At 35.4% G+C, this 18603-nt stretch overlaps 1 protein-coding gene across 5 annotated transcripts in view; it reads right to left on the bottom strand.

Moving 5' to 3' along the window:
- Nucleotides 1–4128: 4128 nt before the first annotated feature.
- Nucleotides 4129–18603, bottom strand: part of NADK (NAD kinase) — a 31514-nt gene continuing 17039 nt past the window's right edge. For 4 of the 5 annotated variants that reach the window (XM_067567186.1, XM_067567185.1, XM_067567184.1 and 1 more), the window contains 9 exons: nucleotides 13434–13563; nucleotides 12778–12886; nucleotides 12436–12521; nucleotides 12000–12102; nucleotides 10515–10669; nucleotides 9835–9934; nucleotides 8772–8929; nucleotides 7483–7565; nucleotides 4129–6486 (listed from right to left, as the gene is read on the bottom strand). In XM_067567186.1, the coding sequence (XP_067423287.1) occupies nucleotides 6339–6486; nucleotides 7483–7565; nucleotides 8772–8929; nucleotides 9835–9934; nucleotides 10515–10669; nucleotides 12000–12102; nucleotides 12436–12521; nucleotides 12778–12886; nucleotides 13434–13563 (1072 nt within the window). In that variant the 3' untranslated portion in view covers nucleotides 4129–6338. Of the gene's footprint in view, nucleotides 6487–7482; nucleotides 7566–8771; nucleotides 8930–9834; nucleotides 9935–10514; nucleotides 10670–11999; nucleotides 12103–12435; nucleotides 12522–12777; nucleotides 12887–13433; nucleotides 13564–16067; nucleotides 17213–18603 lie in introns of those variants that run through there. The other variant, XM_067567189.1, reaches the window with a different exon arrangement.

The raw sequence follows: 18603 nt of genomic DNA, 5'->3' as shown, positions 1-18603 counted from the left end.
TGAATGTGGAGAGTTGTTTTTTTTACTAAGGTTGTCAGCGTGGTGACTTGCCGAGGAAGCTCTCATATGGAGTATGGATTAGAGTTACAACTGCAGTTTTCATGTTGCGGTTATAGATTTAGTTGGGGGGGATGATATTAGAGATCCTGAATTAAGTGTTCAGAGTAAGTAGCTAGTATAATACATTGCATTTTTATATGTAGTTTCTTACATCAGAGGATCTCAAAGCATTTGAAAAATTAAGTCTCTCTGCACTCCTGTTAGGTGAAACTACATCCACTTTGCAGATGAAGAAATGGAAGCACAGATAAGTCAAATGCTTTGTCCAAGGTCACACAGCACATAAGTGGCAGCACCAGGAGCAAACAAGGGAGTTCTCTCTCTCTCCTCTCCACCCTCAGCCATTGGATAAATACTCTGGCTTCACTTCACTAAGACAAACTGTTTTATTTTTATGAATTGTTGCAGAAACGCAGGAAACCAATTAGATTAGCTCAATAAGTTTTTGAAATAAGCAAACTTGCTCTGGCTCTCTCCTCAGCAGACAATGTATGGTTGATTAGCAATACTTCTACTGCACAGCTGGGCTCTGCCAAAATGTTATTTCAGTTAAAAAAATGGACACCTTGCTAATATATCCTTGTTATTTACTTCTCTCTCTCCTAGCAAAGTGGTAACAGAAATGGTTTTATAACTAGACATAACACAGCTGTAACTACACACAAACATTAATCTCCTAGAAAGCAACATGTTCTTATGCCTCAGAGAATTAACCTTCACCTTTTAAGAAAAAATGGTTCTTATCCCCAACCAATGTCTTGTTGAGCTCCTCTGGCAGTCTCTCTGTTCCATTTCACATTTAACTCATTTTAAAAAAACCTGAATATAAAAGTAACAAGCTACCTATTGAGTTCATTTTAAAAGCACATTAACATCCCCATGAATGTTTATTCTTTAGTTACAAGCTCAGCAAAACAGTCAACATTAATATCCAAGCATAAGATCTTTTGTTAAAGCTAAGTAGGTTAGTGAAATTAGTGCACGTGCAAGTGAGGGACAAGTAGGGTTGGTTGAAGCAGGCATAACATGGGCACAAAGTTTCCCTACAGAGGATTCAAAGATCACAACCATGAGAATTCTAAGTGAACAGAATACAAGGAACGATACAGTTGCTTTATTTTTTTGTATGATTTGCCCCTGGCTCTTTTCTCAGAATTCTGTTTCTAACCACAGGTTTCTAGAGCAATTGCTCAATATGCAGATTTTCTCACCACTGCCCCTTCAAAATTCTTGGTAGTTTCTATTTCCATTTCCCTGGTTTTAGGCTCTAATTTTTCTTTGGAGAAAGGACCCAAGGGGACAAAGCCCAACAGTCCTTGCTCAGGCAGATCTATTGAGGTCAGTGTGAGCTTTGCACAAGCTTTAGGTCCAAGGTCATTTTTTTTTTTAAATATATAAACACTACTGCTTTTCTCCTTACTGCCTACTAGCCACCTTGGAGATGTTTGAAACTGCAATGGATTTTTATAGCCGCTGTCAGCTGACACTGGACACTTTAGGAAAAAAGAAAAGAAAAAAAAAATCTAAGAATTTGATTTAGAAAACATGCCACAGAGAAGCCTATGAAGTTGACAAATAAGGAAGAAAAGAAAGTTTTGGCTTTCCAACTTTGCAAGTGCTCTGATATAACAATAAGGCATGAATTGTTATTGTGAATATAAATGCTTGTGAAAGAATCTACACCAGTCGTGTTTATTATGAGATAATCCAACTCACAAGATAGTTCCCTAGTGTTGTTTCTTCAAACCAAATTCTCCTCAAACCCTTTCAATCCTATTAACATTGGGGCTGCACGCAAGCAGAATTTGGCCCCATTTATTTAAATGAACTCGAAGACATCATGGGAGGGTTCAGGCCCTGATCAGTGGACCAAATTATTTCCTCAGATACAGGAAGCCAAATGGCCTGTTTTATTGCTACTTTAAAAACATGTCAAAAATGCTAGCTGTCTGAAGAGTCCAGCCATTCCTGTAAAGCAGCTTTTTATGAATGTAAATGGCCTCCTTGTGTGCCAAAGCACCTGCTTTTTCCTCCTCAACCTGCAAGAAAAATTACAGGACGTATTTATTTTTTGATTGGGTAAATCTAGTTTTTACCACCACCTAAAGCCTAGTCATTTAAAACTGGATATGTTATTTGGAATACCCAGTTGGACAGGAGAAATGTGGGCCACAAGCTCTCTATAAACAATCATGGGAGTCATTCTGTCAAAGGCAAAGACGAGTTCAGTCAAATGAGACCCTTGCTAGGACAATGCTATACCCCCGCAGTAGAGGCAAGAGAAGGAATCATAGTCATGTGAAAGACTGGGTGTGGTTTTAGTTACAAAGAGCAATGTTTCTTAACTGGTGAGACATGACTCTCTGCAAGGAGAAAGTGAAACCCCTCCTACCACATATTATCAAGCATGTCAGCTCTAATGTGGATGCAACACTCAAAATCAGCTGTATTAACCAGGTGCAGCCAACAATGAATTTCCTTCACTGCTTGTCAGCCCCTTCATGTGGCCTAAGAATGTGCACCAGCTGTTGCTTTCTTGGACATGTTACAGGATAGACTAGTCAAGAAACCCTGTAAAGATGCCTTAGATTCCCAGGCTAATTAAAAAGCCCTTTAGTATTTTATCACTGGGTACAGGTCAGGATGAGCTGTATGGCATCATAGCAGAATGTTCATTCCTAAACTTCTTTGGGGCCAAAAGGATTGTGTTGTAGTATTCTTCCCAGTGTCTCAGAGGTTATCCTTAATTTCACCTGTTCTTTATCCCCTTCTCTTGTAATTTTTCTATTCCTGAAACCTTAAGAAATTCAGTGTAGTTATGTGAACACTTGTTTTAGCTTACATAGCAAATGCCAGAAGTTTGTTTTGTACCTTTCCTTAAAGATTCAAAGTCTTTTCTCAGGAGTGCAGACATGCTCAGTTCCACTTCCATATAACAGTAACAATATAGAAGCTAGTGTTCAAGTGATACGTACCCTAAAACACACTGTACTTTTGCGAAATTACTGCATATCTGTTTCAATGTTCTAGAGACAAGTCAAAATGCTGATGCACAAAGCCAACTTTTTTTAAAAGTTTATTGAAAGGTTTGAAAAACATTGGATATTTCAGCAATATTTAACAAGTTTCCAAAGCGTTAACATGAAACATTAGGATTTATTTTTAAAAGTTCAGTATTCACTAGCTTATATTGTTTTACATCAGTTTTAGTACTTCAATAACTTACATTCAAAAAGATCTCCAACTAATTGGAGGTAACCAACTAATTTTTCCTTTCAAAGGAATACAGTTGTAAGTCTCCACTTAGGCCCTGCCTACAAGTGAAAGGGTTTGCTGGTGCAGTGATACTAGCAACCCCCATCCTAGTGGAGATGCAGCTTTTATCAGTAAAAGAGGTTTCTTGCTGGTACAGCTTAAACCAGTTCCACAAACAGAGTAAGTTATATGGGCAAAAGGAGGTTTTTGCCAGCATAGCTATATCAGTAAGGGGTTGCAGAAGAATCACAGCTCTGATTGACATAGCTATGCTGGCAAAAACATTTTAGTATCAACCAGGTCTTAGTAACCTGCTTATGTTGGCCAATTAGGAGACCAGGGTCTTTGGCTGGGGGGGGTGTTCTTATAGTTATAAAAATTCTTAAAGTATTAAAATACAAACTCACTGTTTGAGATCTTTTGTTGAAGAAAAGCTGCTAAGAAAACAAGATTAAGTAACTTTTCCAAAGTGAAAACTGAAGCATAAGTCCATCAGGTGGATTCCGTGTAGTCATGACTGTAGTTCTCTGTATTCAGCTGTGTAGCAATCCAAAGATTTTGTCATCAAGGTTCCTTTCACAGGAAAAATATGAAGAAACTTCACTCAGAGCCAAATAACGCAACTGCCTGGGTATGTTAGATTAATTTCAATAAGAAACATAAGTCAAATTTAGAGAGAGTAGTTACATAGGGTTTATTTAGAGATACATTTTATGAAATGTACACTGAAAATGAATGATATTTACTATTAGAAAAAAGCACAAATAAAAAAGGTGCTGAAAATGCTAGGTTTTAGCTTTTTTTTTTAAAAAAAAACAAAAAACAACCAACTTCTGTTCTATATAAGGCTCATTTTCATGCATTTTGCCTTACCACCTTCTCAAATGGGTTATTTTTTCCACTGATTTTCATTCATTTTAGTATATTTATATACTAAAGTTAAAATTAAATGCTTTACTCTGTTTCTTTTCTCAATTATTGCATTTTTAAATCGGGAAATGTATCTTTTCCAAAACAAAATGTTTCTGTAACTCAGAAAGTAAACAGCTATTCAACAATTGAATACTCTTTCGGTTAGAAAACCCGTAAGCAACTTTAAACAGTGATATAACAATTATACCGTAAATTCAAGTGAAAAACAAAGATCTAAAGCTGTCTGAACATACTCAAGGATGTCACAAATTTTGCTGGTTCAGACTGAATTAAACCAATATTCTAGTTTACAAAACATTTACAAACTGAACATTAATTTATATTAACACAATTTCAGTGTGATTTACACCATTACCAGAGTTTAAATCTGCTTTATGCAGTGCTCTCACCTTGATTTGACAAAATTAAAAAAACCAGGGCAACATACAAAAAAAGACATTAGCCCATCAATCAGAGGACTGTAGGTTAGGCAGAGCATGGGAATTCATTCATCTCCCTTTGTTACCCCTGACTGCACAAACATTAACAAGAGCAAGACAACCATGGAAGTTCAACAGAGCTTCTTTGAAACACCACACTTAATCGGTAGGAAACAGATTCCTCTGCAATAATATGCTGTAGACTTCAAGATTAGCAGAGAAGGTCCATCCCTTTTAATGGTCTGTGCAGAGAAAATGAAGATGCTAGGATTTGAACAATATGGTCATGAGAGATTGCACCACAAAGAACATAAATGTAAACATTATAACCGAGTTTGATTTTTAGTAAAAGTGTTTTCAGTACAAACCCTTTCTTCAAACTACTTATTTTCATAAAAGCATGTACAATAAAATATGTACATAAACAGGTTAGAAACATTTGAAAGACTTTAAAAAAGTACATACAAGACTTAAAATATCTTGAAGTGTGCTGAAGGCACCATCGCTACTATCCTGGGAATGTGTCCTCTTTCTGATCAGCCTATCAATGCAGTATCCCTTTTCTCCTTACTCAAGAGCTCAATCCTGCAAGGAGCTACTGAGCACACTTAACTTCAATGGGCATTAAGAGCATTCAGATCCTAAGTTAGAATATTCATACTTGTGAGACTAGGTAACATAATTAGTGGTTAGTGGCTCAAAAGAATAACAATACAGCCAGTCTAGAAGATATAGCAGTTCAAGTCCAGATTCCTCTAGTTGGGTCAGCAATGAGCACCTGATGAAAATCTGTAGTTTACAACCTCAACTGCTGCTGCTTAGTTCAGAGGGTTAAAAAGAGGAAAGAAAAACCCCAACCCATTTCTAAGGGTCACAAACATGCTGAAAAAACAGAACACTGCTCAGGCATAATTAGGTCATCAACAAAAAAGCATGCCACTTTACCAACTTGGTCCATGCAAACAGTTGTCAGTGTTGCCAATGGGGACCCTAAGAGTTGGAGGACAGTGGGGGCTAAATGATGTTAGTTCAAATGGGCAGAAAAAAAAAAAGAGGGGTTTCAATACTTACAACTTACTAACAAAAATACAGATAGTTTTGTATCCGTAGAGTATCTGTATAGTGGTTCTTTCCCCCTAATTCTACCTTTTTATGGAAAAGCAAAATATTTAAGTGTTCACCTGACAGGAAGACATTCTGACTACTCTACATTCATTTATGTTAACAAAGAGCATTTTAAAAAGAAAAATTCCTCTGAGTTTTAAGATCTTAACCACAGAATTACAAATCTACCAAATTAACTAGAATATTTCAATGCCATTTTTCTATTATGTATCTGGGTACAACTTACCATGCTACTCTACAAATTACTTGTTACAATCGTGTTTTAAGTGGTTTGTAGATTTGTGTGTTAATATTGATTAAAAATATCAACCCATTATAAGTTTTAAAAAACTGGCTAACAAAAATCAGATTTTAAATTCTTCCACTCCAATTCTCAGCAGACAGGAAGCAACATGATAATTTCTGGTCATCAGCAGAGCAGACTGATGAGGTACATCACTATTTAAAAATATATGTATTGGTCTATTCCCAGTAGGATTAAAAGACGTTTTTATACAAGGGATACTGCCATTTTAAATTCCCATGAGTCTCATTAGGTGTCGACATTCAAAATTCTTCTTCTTCAACAGCAAAGTGATTTTGCTTCTTCCGAACATTCCAGTGTAAACACTCAGCCAGGCTTTCAAACCAGTCACTCACAGGATCTCGAAAACAGATCGAAGGAAGGGGATAGCAAGAGGTAGTGATGCTAATACTGCAATACAGAAATACCCTCAGTTAGTAAAGGAGGAGAATAAATAGCAATAAGACTGTGTTTGGTGTTTACAGAATCAATTAGCCCTGGAAACCCAGATTTGGACACTGGCTAAAACACTAAGCATTCAATCTTTGGAGAGGGGTCAGTTTCCAAAGTCTGGGGGTGGCCAAAAATGAGGCACAGTGCCTCAATAATACAGTGAACAGAGTGCTTTACAAATATTGAGAGGTACTGTAGTTCAAAGCTCTTAGAAACAGACGGTCCTAGGTCAACCTGCCTTGCCCACGACCCTCTCATCCTTGGGGCTTCGCATCCCCTTGCTGGGGGCTACCAACTCAAAATGTAACATCTTAAAATATTAAACTGTCACCAAGAGCCTCAAATTCCAAAAATAAAGGCAGCAAATGCTATGGAGTCTAACTTTTCTGCTAAAGGACCAGTCACCAAATCTAAGATGGGGATCTCTGATGTCTTCCTGTCCGTTTTTCCATTCAAGTGGTCAGGGCACTACAGAAGACTCCAAGTACAATATTTTGGTAATTTTCCAGTTCTCTGTCTGCCCACAAATACCTGCTCTTTATGGTGTTTTGTCAGCCTCGCCAATGGCACAGCACACAAACATGGTTTTATCCTGAGAGGTATGGTGCACATGAAACCCACATTGATTTCACTGTGCTCAGCTGCTCTCATGATCAGGACCACAAGTTGAAATCCAAAGTATTCTTTAAGGACATGCATTAAGTAATGTTTGTACGATATTTTCCTGACACTTCATTTGCTTTTTAAATGTGATTTTAAAAAAAAATTTCAAGTGAGAAAATGTCTGAAATGATATAGCATTTTTAGTTCACCGTCCAACTTAAGGGCCATAATGGCTTATAAAACAACCCAATCATTTCCATACTACCTCTAACCCATGTTTGAAAGTGGGGCCACAGATACTTGTGTCAATATTATGAAGGAAGGTGATAATAGTCAAAGAAAAATCCTCACCTGTCCCCATGGCAGACTTCCTGTCTCTTCCTCCCATCAAATGAAACCCATGCTGTGTTCCTGGCATCAGGGGACAGCATGATCTGAGGAAAGGTAAAGTGGAAGACTTCAGAATGAAAAAAATACAAGAGCTTTTGTAGCTAAAGGGCAGAGAGGAAGCACTCCGCTGAATATACTTTGTTACTACTTTTGTACTGAAATTTAGCTTCCTCTGCTGCCATTTTTTACTAAAATGTTTGGCATATTAGGGATACAAGTTAATATTTTATGCGTCATATATTTCATGTGCAGTTTATACATCCCCTCGTTATATGTACACTGGAGTCTTTTCCTAATGATGGCAATAAGCTCATTTAGTAAAGGCATTCTAGTTACAAAAGACCTGAGCTTTATATAAAAGTCAATACATGACCCAATTCAATGAGATTATGAAATTCTCTGCAGAGCGGAGTCTAATCCGCATTCTGCAATAATAGGTTTGAACTTTTACGCAGGGTGAATCTAAAGCTTGCAAATTTAAGACAGTTTTTCTTTTAAGTGATTGACAAACTATCATAAGAACACCTACTGTGTAGAGAACATAGATGCCAAGAATAAGCCACAAATCCATGAAGTAAACTTATCCTTTCTTTAAACTCCACCTTGCATGCTCACTCCTTGCCACATTATCTGCCCCACCCTCCGCTAAAAAACAGCCCAAGACTTCCATAGTATAGATTACTATATAACTGAAACAGTTATATAATAAATACAAAACACCTGACATTCATTTTTTGCACTCAAAAATGATTTTGTTAAAACAAAATCCACTCTGTAGTAAAACTTTGCATGCCAAATTTTTCTGCAGAACTATATTATTTAACCACAGCAGTAATAGACAGAGAGGGTTTATAAAAGATGAGCTCATACCACTTTCACTACACACTTGTGAAAGGTGTGATTCTACTGTTTTTAGACACCAGGGGTCTGATCCTTCACTGGTCATCTATGGTCATCTACCCTTATGCCAATGAATACAAAATGCTACTACTAATCAGAATGATAGTGTATTTACACCCATTTTGCACTGGTACAGATAACTATATAAGGTGCAAGACAGTGGAGACTCATGGTCTAGAAGTTTATTCTTCTAACCAAGTATATATTGCTTCAAGATTACTTGACAAAATTCTGTAGTCTTCAGCCATGGTGGATAATAATAAACACATTGTACCCCCTTTGGTTTTTTCGGTTTTAATAGTTATCTCCACAAGTTTCTATCTTTAAAGAAAGAAAGAACACAATTTAACCTTGAGCTCAACTCCTGCAGGAACAACAATGGGTCTGAAGGACAGTGAGTGAGGGCAGATTGGGGTGATCATTATTGCAGGGACATTTGGATGAATCATAGATGCTCCGGCTGCAGCTGCATAAGCTGTGCTACCAGTTGGTGTGGAGACGATGACTCCTGTGAAGGGAACAAAAGTTTTATACCTGTGGATGCATGGCTCAATGCTGTTGTTAAAAGGAGACTCAGAAATTGGACTGTTGCACTTCCTTCACTTGAAAATACTTTTAAAAAAAAATGAAAAGAATAAAGCTATTTCTGACCCATCACTAGATGGATTTCTGCCTCACTCACTATAGGTGTAGTAGAGGCTGGAATTTTTAGATAAACGCTTTAAAAGATTGTTTATAAAAAGTTACATAGATGAATAGAGAAGTCTAAGCAACAAACTCACACTTCATATGACAGGTGTTGTTTTAAACACATGACTGGGATCCAGAAACATCTTTCCAATCCTTGCACTGACAAAGACTACCTCTACATCCTTGAGCAAGTCATGTGAAATTACTATGCTTAGTTTGTACATTTGTATAATGCTGATAATATTTACTTAATCCTTCTATCTTTCTAAGGTAATGTTTTTGAAGAGCTCTAAAGGTGAAGTGCTAATATTAAATAAGTAGTGACTTGATTAAAAGATCTTAAGATTTCAGCAAACTCCAGACATCCAAACATGATCTTCCCCAACTTCTTATTTTTCTTGTCTTTTGTCCCTAATTCTCTTACACAAACAAGTTGCGACTTGGCACCATGCGTCCACATGGGATACAATCTGTAAGCCTCTTTTCTGCTTTCAGTGCTGCTCTATGGACTGCAACAATTGTCTAAATGAAACTCACCACTCCTCTGCACACCTAATTTTCAACAACTCAGAAGCAGAAGGCAAGGCCTTGATTTCTACCTCATAAAACAATGCACCTTTTTTTAAAAAAAAAAGTAGGAGCAACCTAAATAAGAGCTGAGATTACTTCTTACTGTTAAGACCGATATAGGCTATAAGCTTTTTGATTATGAAATGGACTTACCATCGCCTTGCACTGTAGTTATGAGATGTCCATCTAGAAAAACATCCACATTGGAAAGGTAGGAGGAAGGACCACGATCCACTACAACTTCATTTAGTACCTGACATGATGTCCATTACCACTAGTTAGTTAGTTATTTCCCTGGCAGCATAATATTAGACAAGTGACTAGTTAATGTCTCCCAGATCTTTGAAAGGTTAACCTCCCACCACCCCCCAATTTAGCTTAGTCTTATAGTCACATACTCTTGCTTTAGTGATCACCAGTTGTAATGATTATCTAAAATTACTTTCCAAAAGCCAGTTCCCATTGCTGTTGATGGAGTTTCCCTTTGCTTATATCAATTGGTGGGACATTCAGACATTCAATATTACTGTAAGTAATTTCTTTGTTTTCAAAAAGGTAAAGAAACCTCTGATGCAGATACAGAATACTACAGAAATTAAGCACTTAATGAGGTTGCAGCAAATGATACTTCTGCACACTCCACCCTCCTTTCACTATCTTTAGTAACCATTCTGGAAGTTATGTGGAAGCAGATATTGTAGGAGTCATAATACTGGGTTAATATAATTGGGTGCAGATATAGTAAACGAAAGAGAACTGGTGATGAACTAAAGTGAAGTCAATTATTTTAGTTCTTTTGCTTATTTCCCATTTTATGCTATTCAGACTCTGACCTGATATTGCATGATTTGCTTGCCTACTTCTATCTCTAGACTTGTAGTCATCACTCCATTTTCTTCAATACCATTTTGTATCAATGTCTTCTTTTCTCTGTACTCCTTTACTACTTTCACTTTCAGCCTGCTCCGAAGAACAAGTGCTGCATTGCCTATTAAAAAAAAAAGTGAAGGACAAAAAAAACAAAATGCAACACTAGAGTGGCAACTACTACATTATCAGGAACTGCACTGTTTTCACAGCAAGCTGGTAGCATTCACTGTGAAATGTTGTCCCCCACTTTTCAGTTGCTTATAATGTTTTCAAGTTTCTTTTGCAAGGAAAGTTTCCATGTTTTGTCTTAACTCAAAATTGAATGGGGGGAGGGGTAGGAATGAGCAAAACCTGAGTCAAATATGAGTAATGCAAGTATAAAAACCCACTTCCCCCATATATTCTAATGAGAAATCTGAGATTTTACATGTACATAACCCAAAACAGCTGAAGCTAGAAACTTTGTATTTAGCTTGTTTATTATCCTTAGTGAGACTTAAGTAAGACAAACATGAAGGCAATCAATTCATTTTTAAAAGTTATGAACTCTTAAAGGCAAAACTTTAGCAACATGGCAATTCTGATAATATTTTTGGATAGCTTAATTTTGGGATGCAAGCTGAACAACTTTATTTCCAAGTGACCTGTAAAACCAGTTTTTTTCCTTTTCTTTCAAACATAATTTAAATACTGAGAACTACTGTAAAGGCACCATTCAGGCTGAGAAATCAAGCACTTGAGACAAAATTCAAAAGTTAAGATTTCTCATTCAGTGCTAACTCAGTCACATAGCACATGATTTTCTATTCCAATTTTCCATATTCAGTGTAAACTGTAATGGTTTAAACAACGAGAGTCCTGTAGCACTTTAAAGACTAACAAATTTAATTTCTGCAGGCATAAGCTTTCGTGGGCTGTAACCCACTTCATCAGATGTCATGTAATGGTTTACTGTCTATTAACACATCAACAGGATATCTTCAATTCACAATATGAACAAGATTCAAGAAGAAATTTTAAGTTTTGAATTTTTCTGACTTTCAAATGCTTGATTTCTTACCGTTTTAACATGACACAGCATACCAAAAAAAAAAAAAAAAAAAAAAAAAAAAAAAGTCAGAAGTGGATGGGTCATCTAGAGTGTATCCCTGCCATTATATCTAGATTTTTGCATTTTATACATATACTCAGAAGTTGTGCAGAACATTAATTTTATATTCTTTCTTGGCATACCATAATAAAGCAAGAAGGTATTTCTGGAGCATTCCAACTATAAAACCAGTGAGGAAAACAGTAGTGAAAGTTGTTAAAATATCAATTCATATATTTTTGATAGTTCAACTGAGTCCCTCTTTAAAAAAAATTCCTAACAATACAAATAAAGGATAACTCTCTAAAAAGCAGCAAAGACAATAGAAGATCTGATTTGCATTACAAAAAATTCTTACCTTCTATAACTTGAGTAACTTGGGACTGAAAGTTCTCAAAGTTAAATGGGGTAAGAAATCCAAGAGATCCCAGATGGAAAGCCATAACTGGAGGTACGCTACCCTATTAATAGAAAGAAGAATTGAGAAACTGTTAAATGTTGAACAAATCGAACATTTATGTTACTTCCCTTCTTTTTAATGTGTAAGGGGTACCATATTACAGCCCAATCTTTCTGCAAATATCTTAATTATGGGTTTTACTTTAGTTGCGCATAATAGTAAAAAACAGATATAATTCACCTAAGTAGCTCTCATGCTTTTTGGATAAGAAGGGGAGACTTATCAGGAGCAGAATAAAACAAACACAACATGGCAGAAAACTTCAAGACTGTCTCTAACATAGGGGACTTGATTAGGAAAAGGACCTCTAAAAACTATTTCCTATAGGACTCACCTGGAAAAGTGAAGAAGCATAAAGCAAGGTACCATCTCCTCCCAGACATATGATAAAGTCTATCTGATTGGAGATATCATCATAATCTAGAGGATAACATTGAAAATAAATGTTTAATTTACATAATATATCAAAGGTTTCAATTTACTGATGAAAATTTGGTGCAGCACACTGATGCTAATTTACAAGTGTAAATAATTGACAGCAGGCTATCAAAACAACAACTGAATGGGTTTATCAAGAACAGATTTCCCATCAGACAATCCGATTCATTTGAATAAATCACTAAGGAAACAGGACGAAAAGGTAGTAAACCTAGATTTTAAGAAATCATTACTGTACCTTCTCTGAAAGTGCAAAATTTCTTCTTCACCGGTCCAAAATTATCATCATTAACTATGGCTGGGTCTTCTAGCACTTTTTTTTCTACATAAACGATCATGTTGTTCTCCTAAAAGAAGCATAATTATTTACTAAAAAAATCTGCTAATGAAAGAACATATGTCTGACCCTCAGCAATATTCTATTAGTTTAAAACATATGATGTAAAATATTACAAGACTGATTTCCTACTTCTGTATGTATTGTTATAACCCAGAAGAATGTAAGCGTAATACTTATTGTCATGTGAGGGTCACATAATGGTTGAATTAAACTAAACTAAACTTTGGAATTTTCATTACATGCCTGTGATATGGTTACATTGCTATACTTGCTAATATTTTGCTCAAGACATAATGAAATGAGTATTTTATCCTATTCATCTATGTTAGAGAAGAAGATTCCTTTAAGGTAAATTAAGCAGAGCTCTTATAGCAAGAGAGTCACATGTTTTAAGTTTAGCAATTTATTATTTCTGTTGTTCTCTGTATGTACTGTCTTATTTATTCATATAATTCTATACACTCCATCTGTAATAAAGCTAATACATACAAGTTAAATATGAGATGGTTCTACTTTTACTATGAAAAAGTCCAAACATTCACAATTTGAATTACCTCAGTAAGATATACACAGAGTTCTTTAAAAGGCTGTAGCAGACTGGCATCACGAATCTTTTTGATAACAAGGACACTCTTTGGAGGTTTGTTCCATGTCAACCGTTGGCTTGCTGGGTCCTGAATATGCCTGTGGAGGGGAATCAAAGGTATAACTATTATACATGGGAAAGTGGATTGTGATTTCATGACCATCAAGTTAACATCCTCCTTTAGTCCAAATATGCTGGACTACAAGAGAAGTGAATAATCATTCCAAATCTTAACACAATAATTAAATTTAATGTAAAGAGACCAGACTGGCTACAACGCAAGGCTATACTAGCCAGCTTTCAGCAAATATCTTATTGCACTTCTCATTGAGAACATTCTGTTCAATCTTTGTTAAGAAAATGTTCTAAGTTTTAACCATGAGAGGTCTGGAAAGATGCAACTAAACAATTATACAGTGATTTATAATTATAGCGGTTTTCTTGGAGCCAAACAGCACTGCTTTATATTGTATAGCGTTCTGACTAGATAGACCATTTTTCTGTCCCAATATAGCAATTATTTCCACTGAATTGACAGACTCAACTTATATTAAGGTGCCTACTCTGCAGGTGCAAACATGCTAGAGAAGTTTGAGTCAGCCCGAGTCAGCTGGCACAGGCCAGCCACAGGTGTCTAGTTGCTGTGTAGATGTACCCTAACAGACTTCCAGTGATTGTGCTCCCCTGACCCTTGCATTAGGGGCCATTCCATTTGGACTATCAGAGTGGTGAAGCATCCAATTAGAAATCTGAGAAAGTAGTAACATGAAAAAGTAGCTGAGAAAGTACTAACATGAAAGAGTGTTATGCTTTTCATCCAACACTATAAATTAAACATTCTGCATGGGCCTATGTCAACCTAAGAAATAATGCAGTTTTCTCTCAAATAATTATTTTAAAGGTATGTTTCCCATAGTATTTTGATACAATTCCCATAGTATTTTGATATTCCTATATCAATCCTTCAGTTTTTCTTCAGACTTGAATATAGCTACCAAATTCACCCAAAACAACAGTAGAGTAAAAAGAGGGGAAACATTTTAATCAATCAATGAGACTCTCAATCTGAAATCATTAAAACCAAAACATGTCAAGAATTGTAAAGGGAAGTTTTAAATATTTTAGCTCTAGTCTGGGAAGTTCCCTTAGTAAACATTTTATATTTCCTCTTCGGTGATATTGCAATAGTGCTATTTAGTTAAGCTAATTAGTTATGCCTTCTGAACAGTTGCCCAACTAATTCTATTCCTACACAAAAACTTCATTAAGGTGAAGTTAAGGTTACTGCAAGATATGAGTTCATATTTTCCTTTCAGAGTTTTATTGTCCAATTCACTTTTCAGTTTGTCAAACTCACTTCTAATTTTACAAAAACAACTTAAGCCTCAGATCTAATCTATCAATTAGACTAATATAACTTGGTGGATTTTGGGGGGCAAAAAAATCTGTAATGGAATCTTAGTTGCAACCCTAAATACAAGGCAACAACTGTTGCTCCATAATACATTTAGCTGATTTAGGGAACACATCTACATTCTGCTCTGTTTCTTTAGGATGAACATCTAAAGCTAATAAGTAAATCATTTCATACTTGTGCTTAACAGTTAATAAGCATCTCATCTTTTTCCATATATTATACAGGTAATCCAAGCAGACAAGTGGATTAATGCAAATGCTGAATAAGCCAAATTTGCAAACAGATTTGGAATAGCCATCTTTTGGTAGATAGAGGGTTAAAACAAAGCACAGTAGTTTTACTGTCACTGACATCTCCAACATACATAGCGTAAAAATTTCATGAAGGGATCCTGAATTGTAAGATAAAAGCTGAAAAGATCACCTTCTATACCCAGTACTGCTTATAAGTATATTATATTGTATGTACATATATGTAGCATTAACTAGACTGTAGTAAAATACCAAAACACCAACTACAGAGTTACTGACAAACAATATTGTATTTTTTACTTATATGTAACCACAGAATGTAAAGGGGAGAACAGGGATCTGAACTCATCTACCCCATACCATTTACAAGGCCTTCAGTTTCCTCCATCCTTTTCTCCACTATTTTTAATCCTATTAGATGTTTTAGTTTTGAAGACAATGTATTGTGTTTCAAAGGTCAACACAACTAAGATCACTGCTTACTTTGAAATCTCCTCCAATTTTACTATCCAACCATTAACTGAACTGCTATTAAAAAAAAATCCTTATTTCTAAGATCAATGTATGAAGGAGCAAGCAACTGAACAATACAGAAAACAGTCACAAGCAGCACATTTGAAATTGCTGCAAAAACAATTGCAAAGGGAAAAGGGATTCAAATTTTACAAGCCATCTTCAACATTAATGACCACTAAAGAAGTAGTATTGTTTCTCCTCTACAACAGTTTTCAGAAAGTAAATTAGTATAGTCTCATATCTGTAACAAAGAGACAGGATAAAGACATTTCAACGTAATCAATGTTTTTCTGCTAGCTGTAGGAATAGTAGATTATTCAAGCAAATAAGACAAAGTCCATATTAGTTCTAATGAATTCTCACATTACTAAATGCCATGGTAAATGATACAAACAGCTTATTATTTCACTGTACTCACCATTTCAATGTAGTTCTATTAAACGACGGGTCATTCATAACATGCTTAAAGATTTTCATGGCTTTCTTCAAAAGTCATGCAAGTGCAATAAATAGAACTCCAGAAAAGGCCTTGACTTAATCATTTTTAACAGAACTGCTACCTTAAACAAATCATTTTTGTCTGAATTAGATATCCAGTTGAACATTTCAAATGGTCCTGATAAAATGTTTTTGCTGCTTCACAGAAAAATTCAATACAAAAGTGTTACCAAAAATAATTTAGACACATCTTAATATCTTTCATTTGCAAAAACTCCTTTCAAAAAAGTTTAACTGAGATTAAAAGCTACCAAAAATGAAATATTTATACCAATGGTTTTTCATTAAAATTAATGCCATTCAGTCATTTCAATAATAGCTTTTCCACAAACAAGCTCTTCAATTCTGTCAGACACTAGTACTGTAAAAGACTCAGATTTTGTGCTTTTATACAAACTGCTGCCTTCCCATTCTAATCTAGGATTTTCTGTTATATTCTTCTTGCCGAAAGTATTTTAAACTACAATTTTCAATAATCAAGAAAAAAAACAACCTCATTTTAAAAATACAATTCTTGAAAGCTGAAACTATCATTTACAGTTTAGATTCTAAACAGCCTTTCACTCTGATGACCCAAGAATGTCCTTATCTACCCAGCAATTCTGAACACTGCATGAGCTGTTTTTTCTTGGCAATTAAAGTGCTCTTAGTACTGCCTACAGTCTCTGTACTGGACTAATCTTGACATGCTATCATTATATTGTACAGCACTGGGTCAGCCCATGGGGAGGAGTCTATTTCTCATAATCAGGTGATGAAATACATGATGAAAGCAAAATCTTCAAACAAATTAGTCATTTTAACCACAAACTCATGCTGACAGAGGTTATAAGGAAGTTCAAGTCCTGCCTGCATATCACCATTTCCTCCACACCTTCACCAGAAAAATCACCAACAGATTTTGAGGAAAAATTACTACTTTAGTGCACATTTAAAAATCCAGATCACTTCATTTTGTACATTTTTTAAATTAAAAATTAAGAGCAATAGTACACCCACCAGCTTATTTTAAGAGACGTTCATCAGGATGGTTAGTCCCAAATTTTTATTTATCTTCTCTCTCTCAGCTCACTCCTGTTTACCAAATTAGGAATGAATTCAGTGTCTGCTCGAGGGAGACAGGCAATATTTTTATGCCATCTAACTGAGATGTCCACTGGCCAACTGACACCAATTGCAGAATTGAATTAATGCCTTGTTTCTGCACTAATTTTACCAGCAGAGCATGAGGTAAGCAAAATTGGCTGGTTGACCTAAGTTTTGCCCACAGCAGGTGTCATAGGTAAAGCACTTCAATTTAAGAACATGCACCTACAGTGTTCTAAGTCTAGAAATATCAGCTTGAAACTAAGATCTACAGGGGAAAGGGAAGTGTTCACCACACTATGATACCAATTAGCAAGTTCTGCACCTTACAAAGTCTATGCAAATCTTTGTCCCCATCCCTCCCCCAACACTTTAAATAGAGAAAAATGCCAGTTTATAGGTAGATAAAAACAAGAATGCCAACAGTAAAGAATAAAATAAAGGATGGGAAAGAAATTTGATAAGAACACCAACAGCCTCAATTTTCAAACATCTACTTCTACTCTTTAAATTCACATGATACTGTGATTCTTTACAGAAAACAATTCACTCCATTATAACTTTAAACTTCAAATCAATGGAGAAGAGTTCCACCACTATCAGATTGTATTGTATGATTTAAAAAATCCCTTCTAATAAAGATCAATCTCCATCAGTGATAAGAAACTCTTTTCCATGTAATTCACATCAGAATTACAGATTATGTGCAATTTCCAGAATATAACTAATATGCTTACTGCTTACATTCCCTGAATTATTCTAAGTTAAATGGCTCATGCCCTCTGCAAATTGGAAATAAACTTATTTGAAAATTCACAAAGTAGTTTAGGAGATAAAATATGGGCCATAAATATACCCTAGATATAATTAAGGAAAAGCTGTTACAAGTTGTTCAGTTATAATTCTGCTAGGAAACGAACAACCAAAGAATCCTGACCAATGTATCTTTAGATAAACTGAATTACAAGATCAAACTATTTTGGAAATCCATTAATTATTTAATTAAGGTATTACATATTTTGGTTAGATCAAGCATCAAATGCTTAGGTGTGAAATTCAGAATAATTCTGTCAAGCCACTTTTATATCCTCCAATCATGGAAATTTACAGGTTAACAACATGAAAGATCTGGAATATGATTCAGTCTTCATGCCTCACAGAAAATAAATTGGTTTTGAGATATAACAATGAATAGTCCAGAATTTCTGTCTAAACTTGTGGTGTTCTCTTAAAATATATGTTATGACTACTGGTTGCTCAGTCAATAGAACAAGAGTTGCTTCATGAAGAATACCAACAATGTTCTCAAACACTTATCTGTAATTCAAATTAGCATTGTATCAGGGTTTAAAAAATTAATTCACCAGTAG

Source organism: Emydura macquarii, unplaced genomic scaffold, assembly GCF_026122565.2.
Source record: "Emydura macquarii macquarii isolate MOO-44397 ecotype Brisbane River unplaced genomic scaffold, CSIRO-AGI_Emac_v2 contig_2768, whole genome shotgun sequence".
NCBI classification, from domain to species: domain Eukaryota; kingdom Metazoa; phylum Chordata; order Testudines; family Chelidae; genus Emydura; species Emydura macquarii.
The sequence above is the reverse complement of the archived record's forward strand: the minus strand, read 5'-3'. Positions and strand labels throughout refer to the sequence as shown.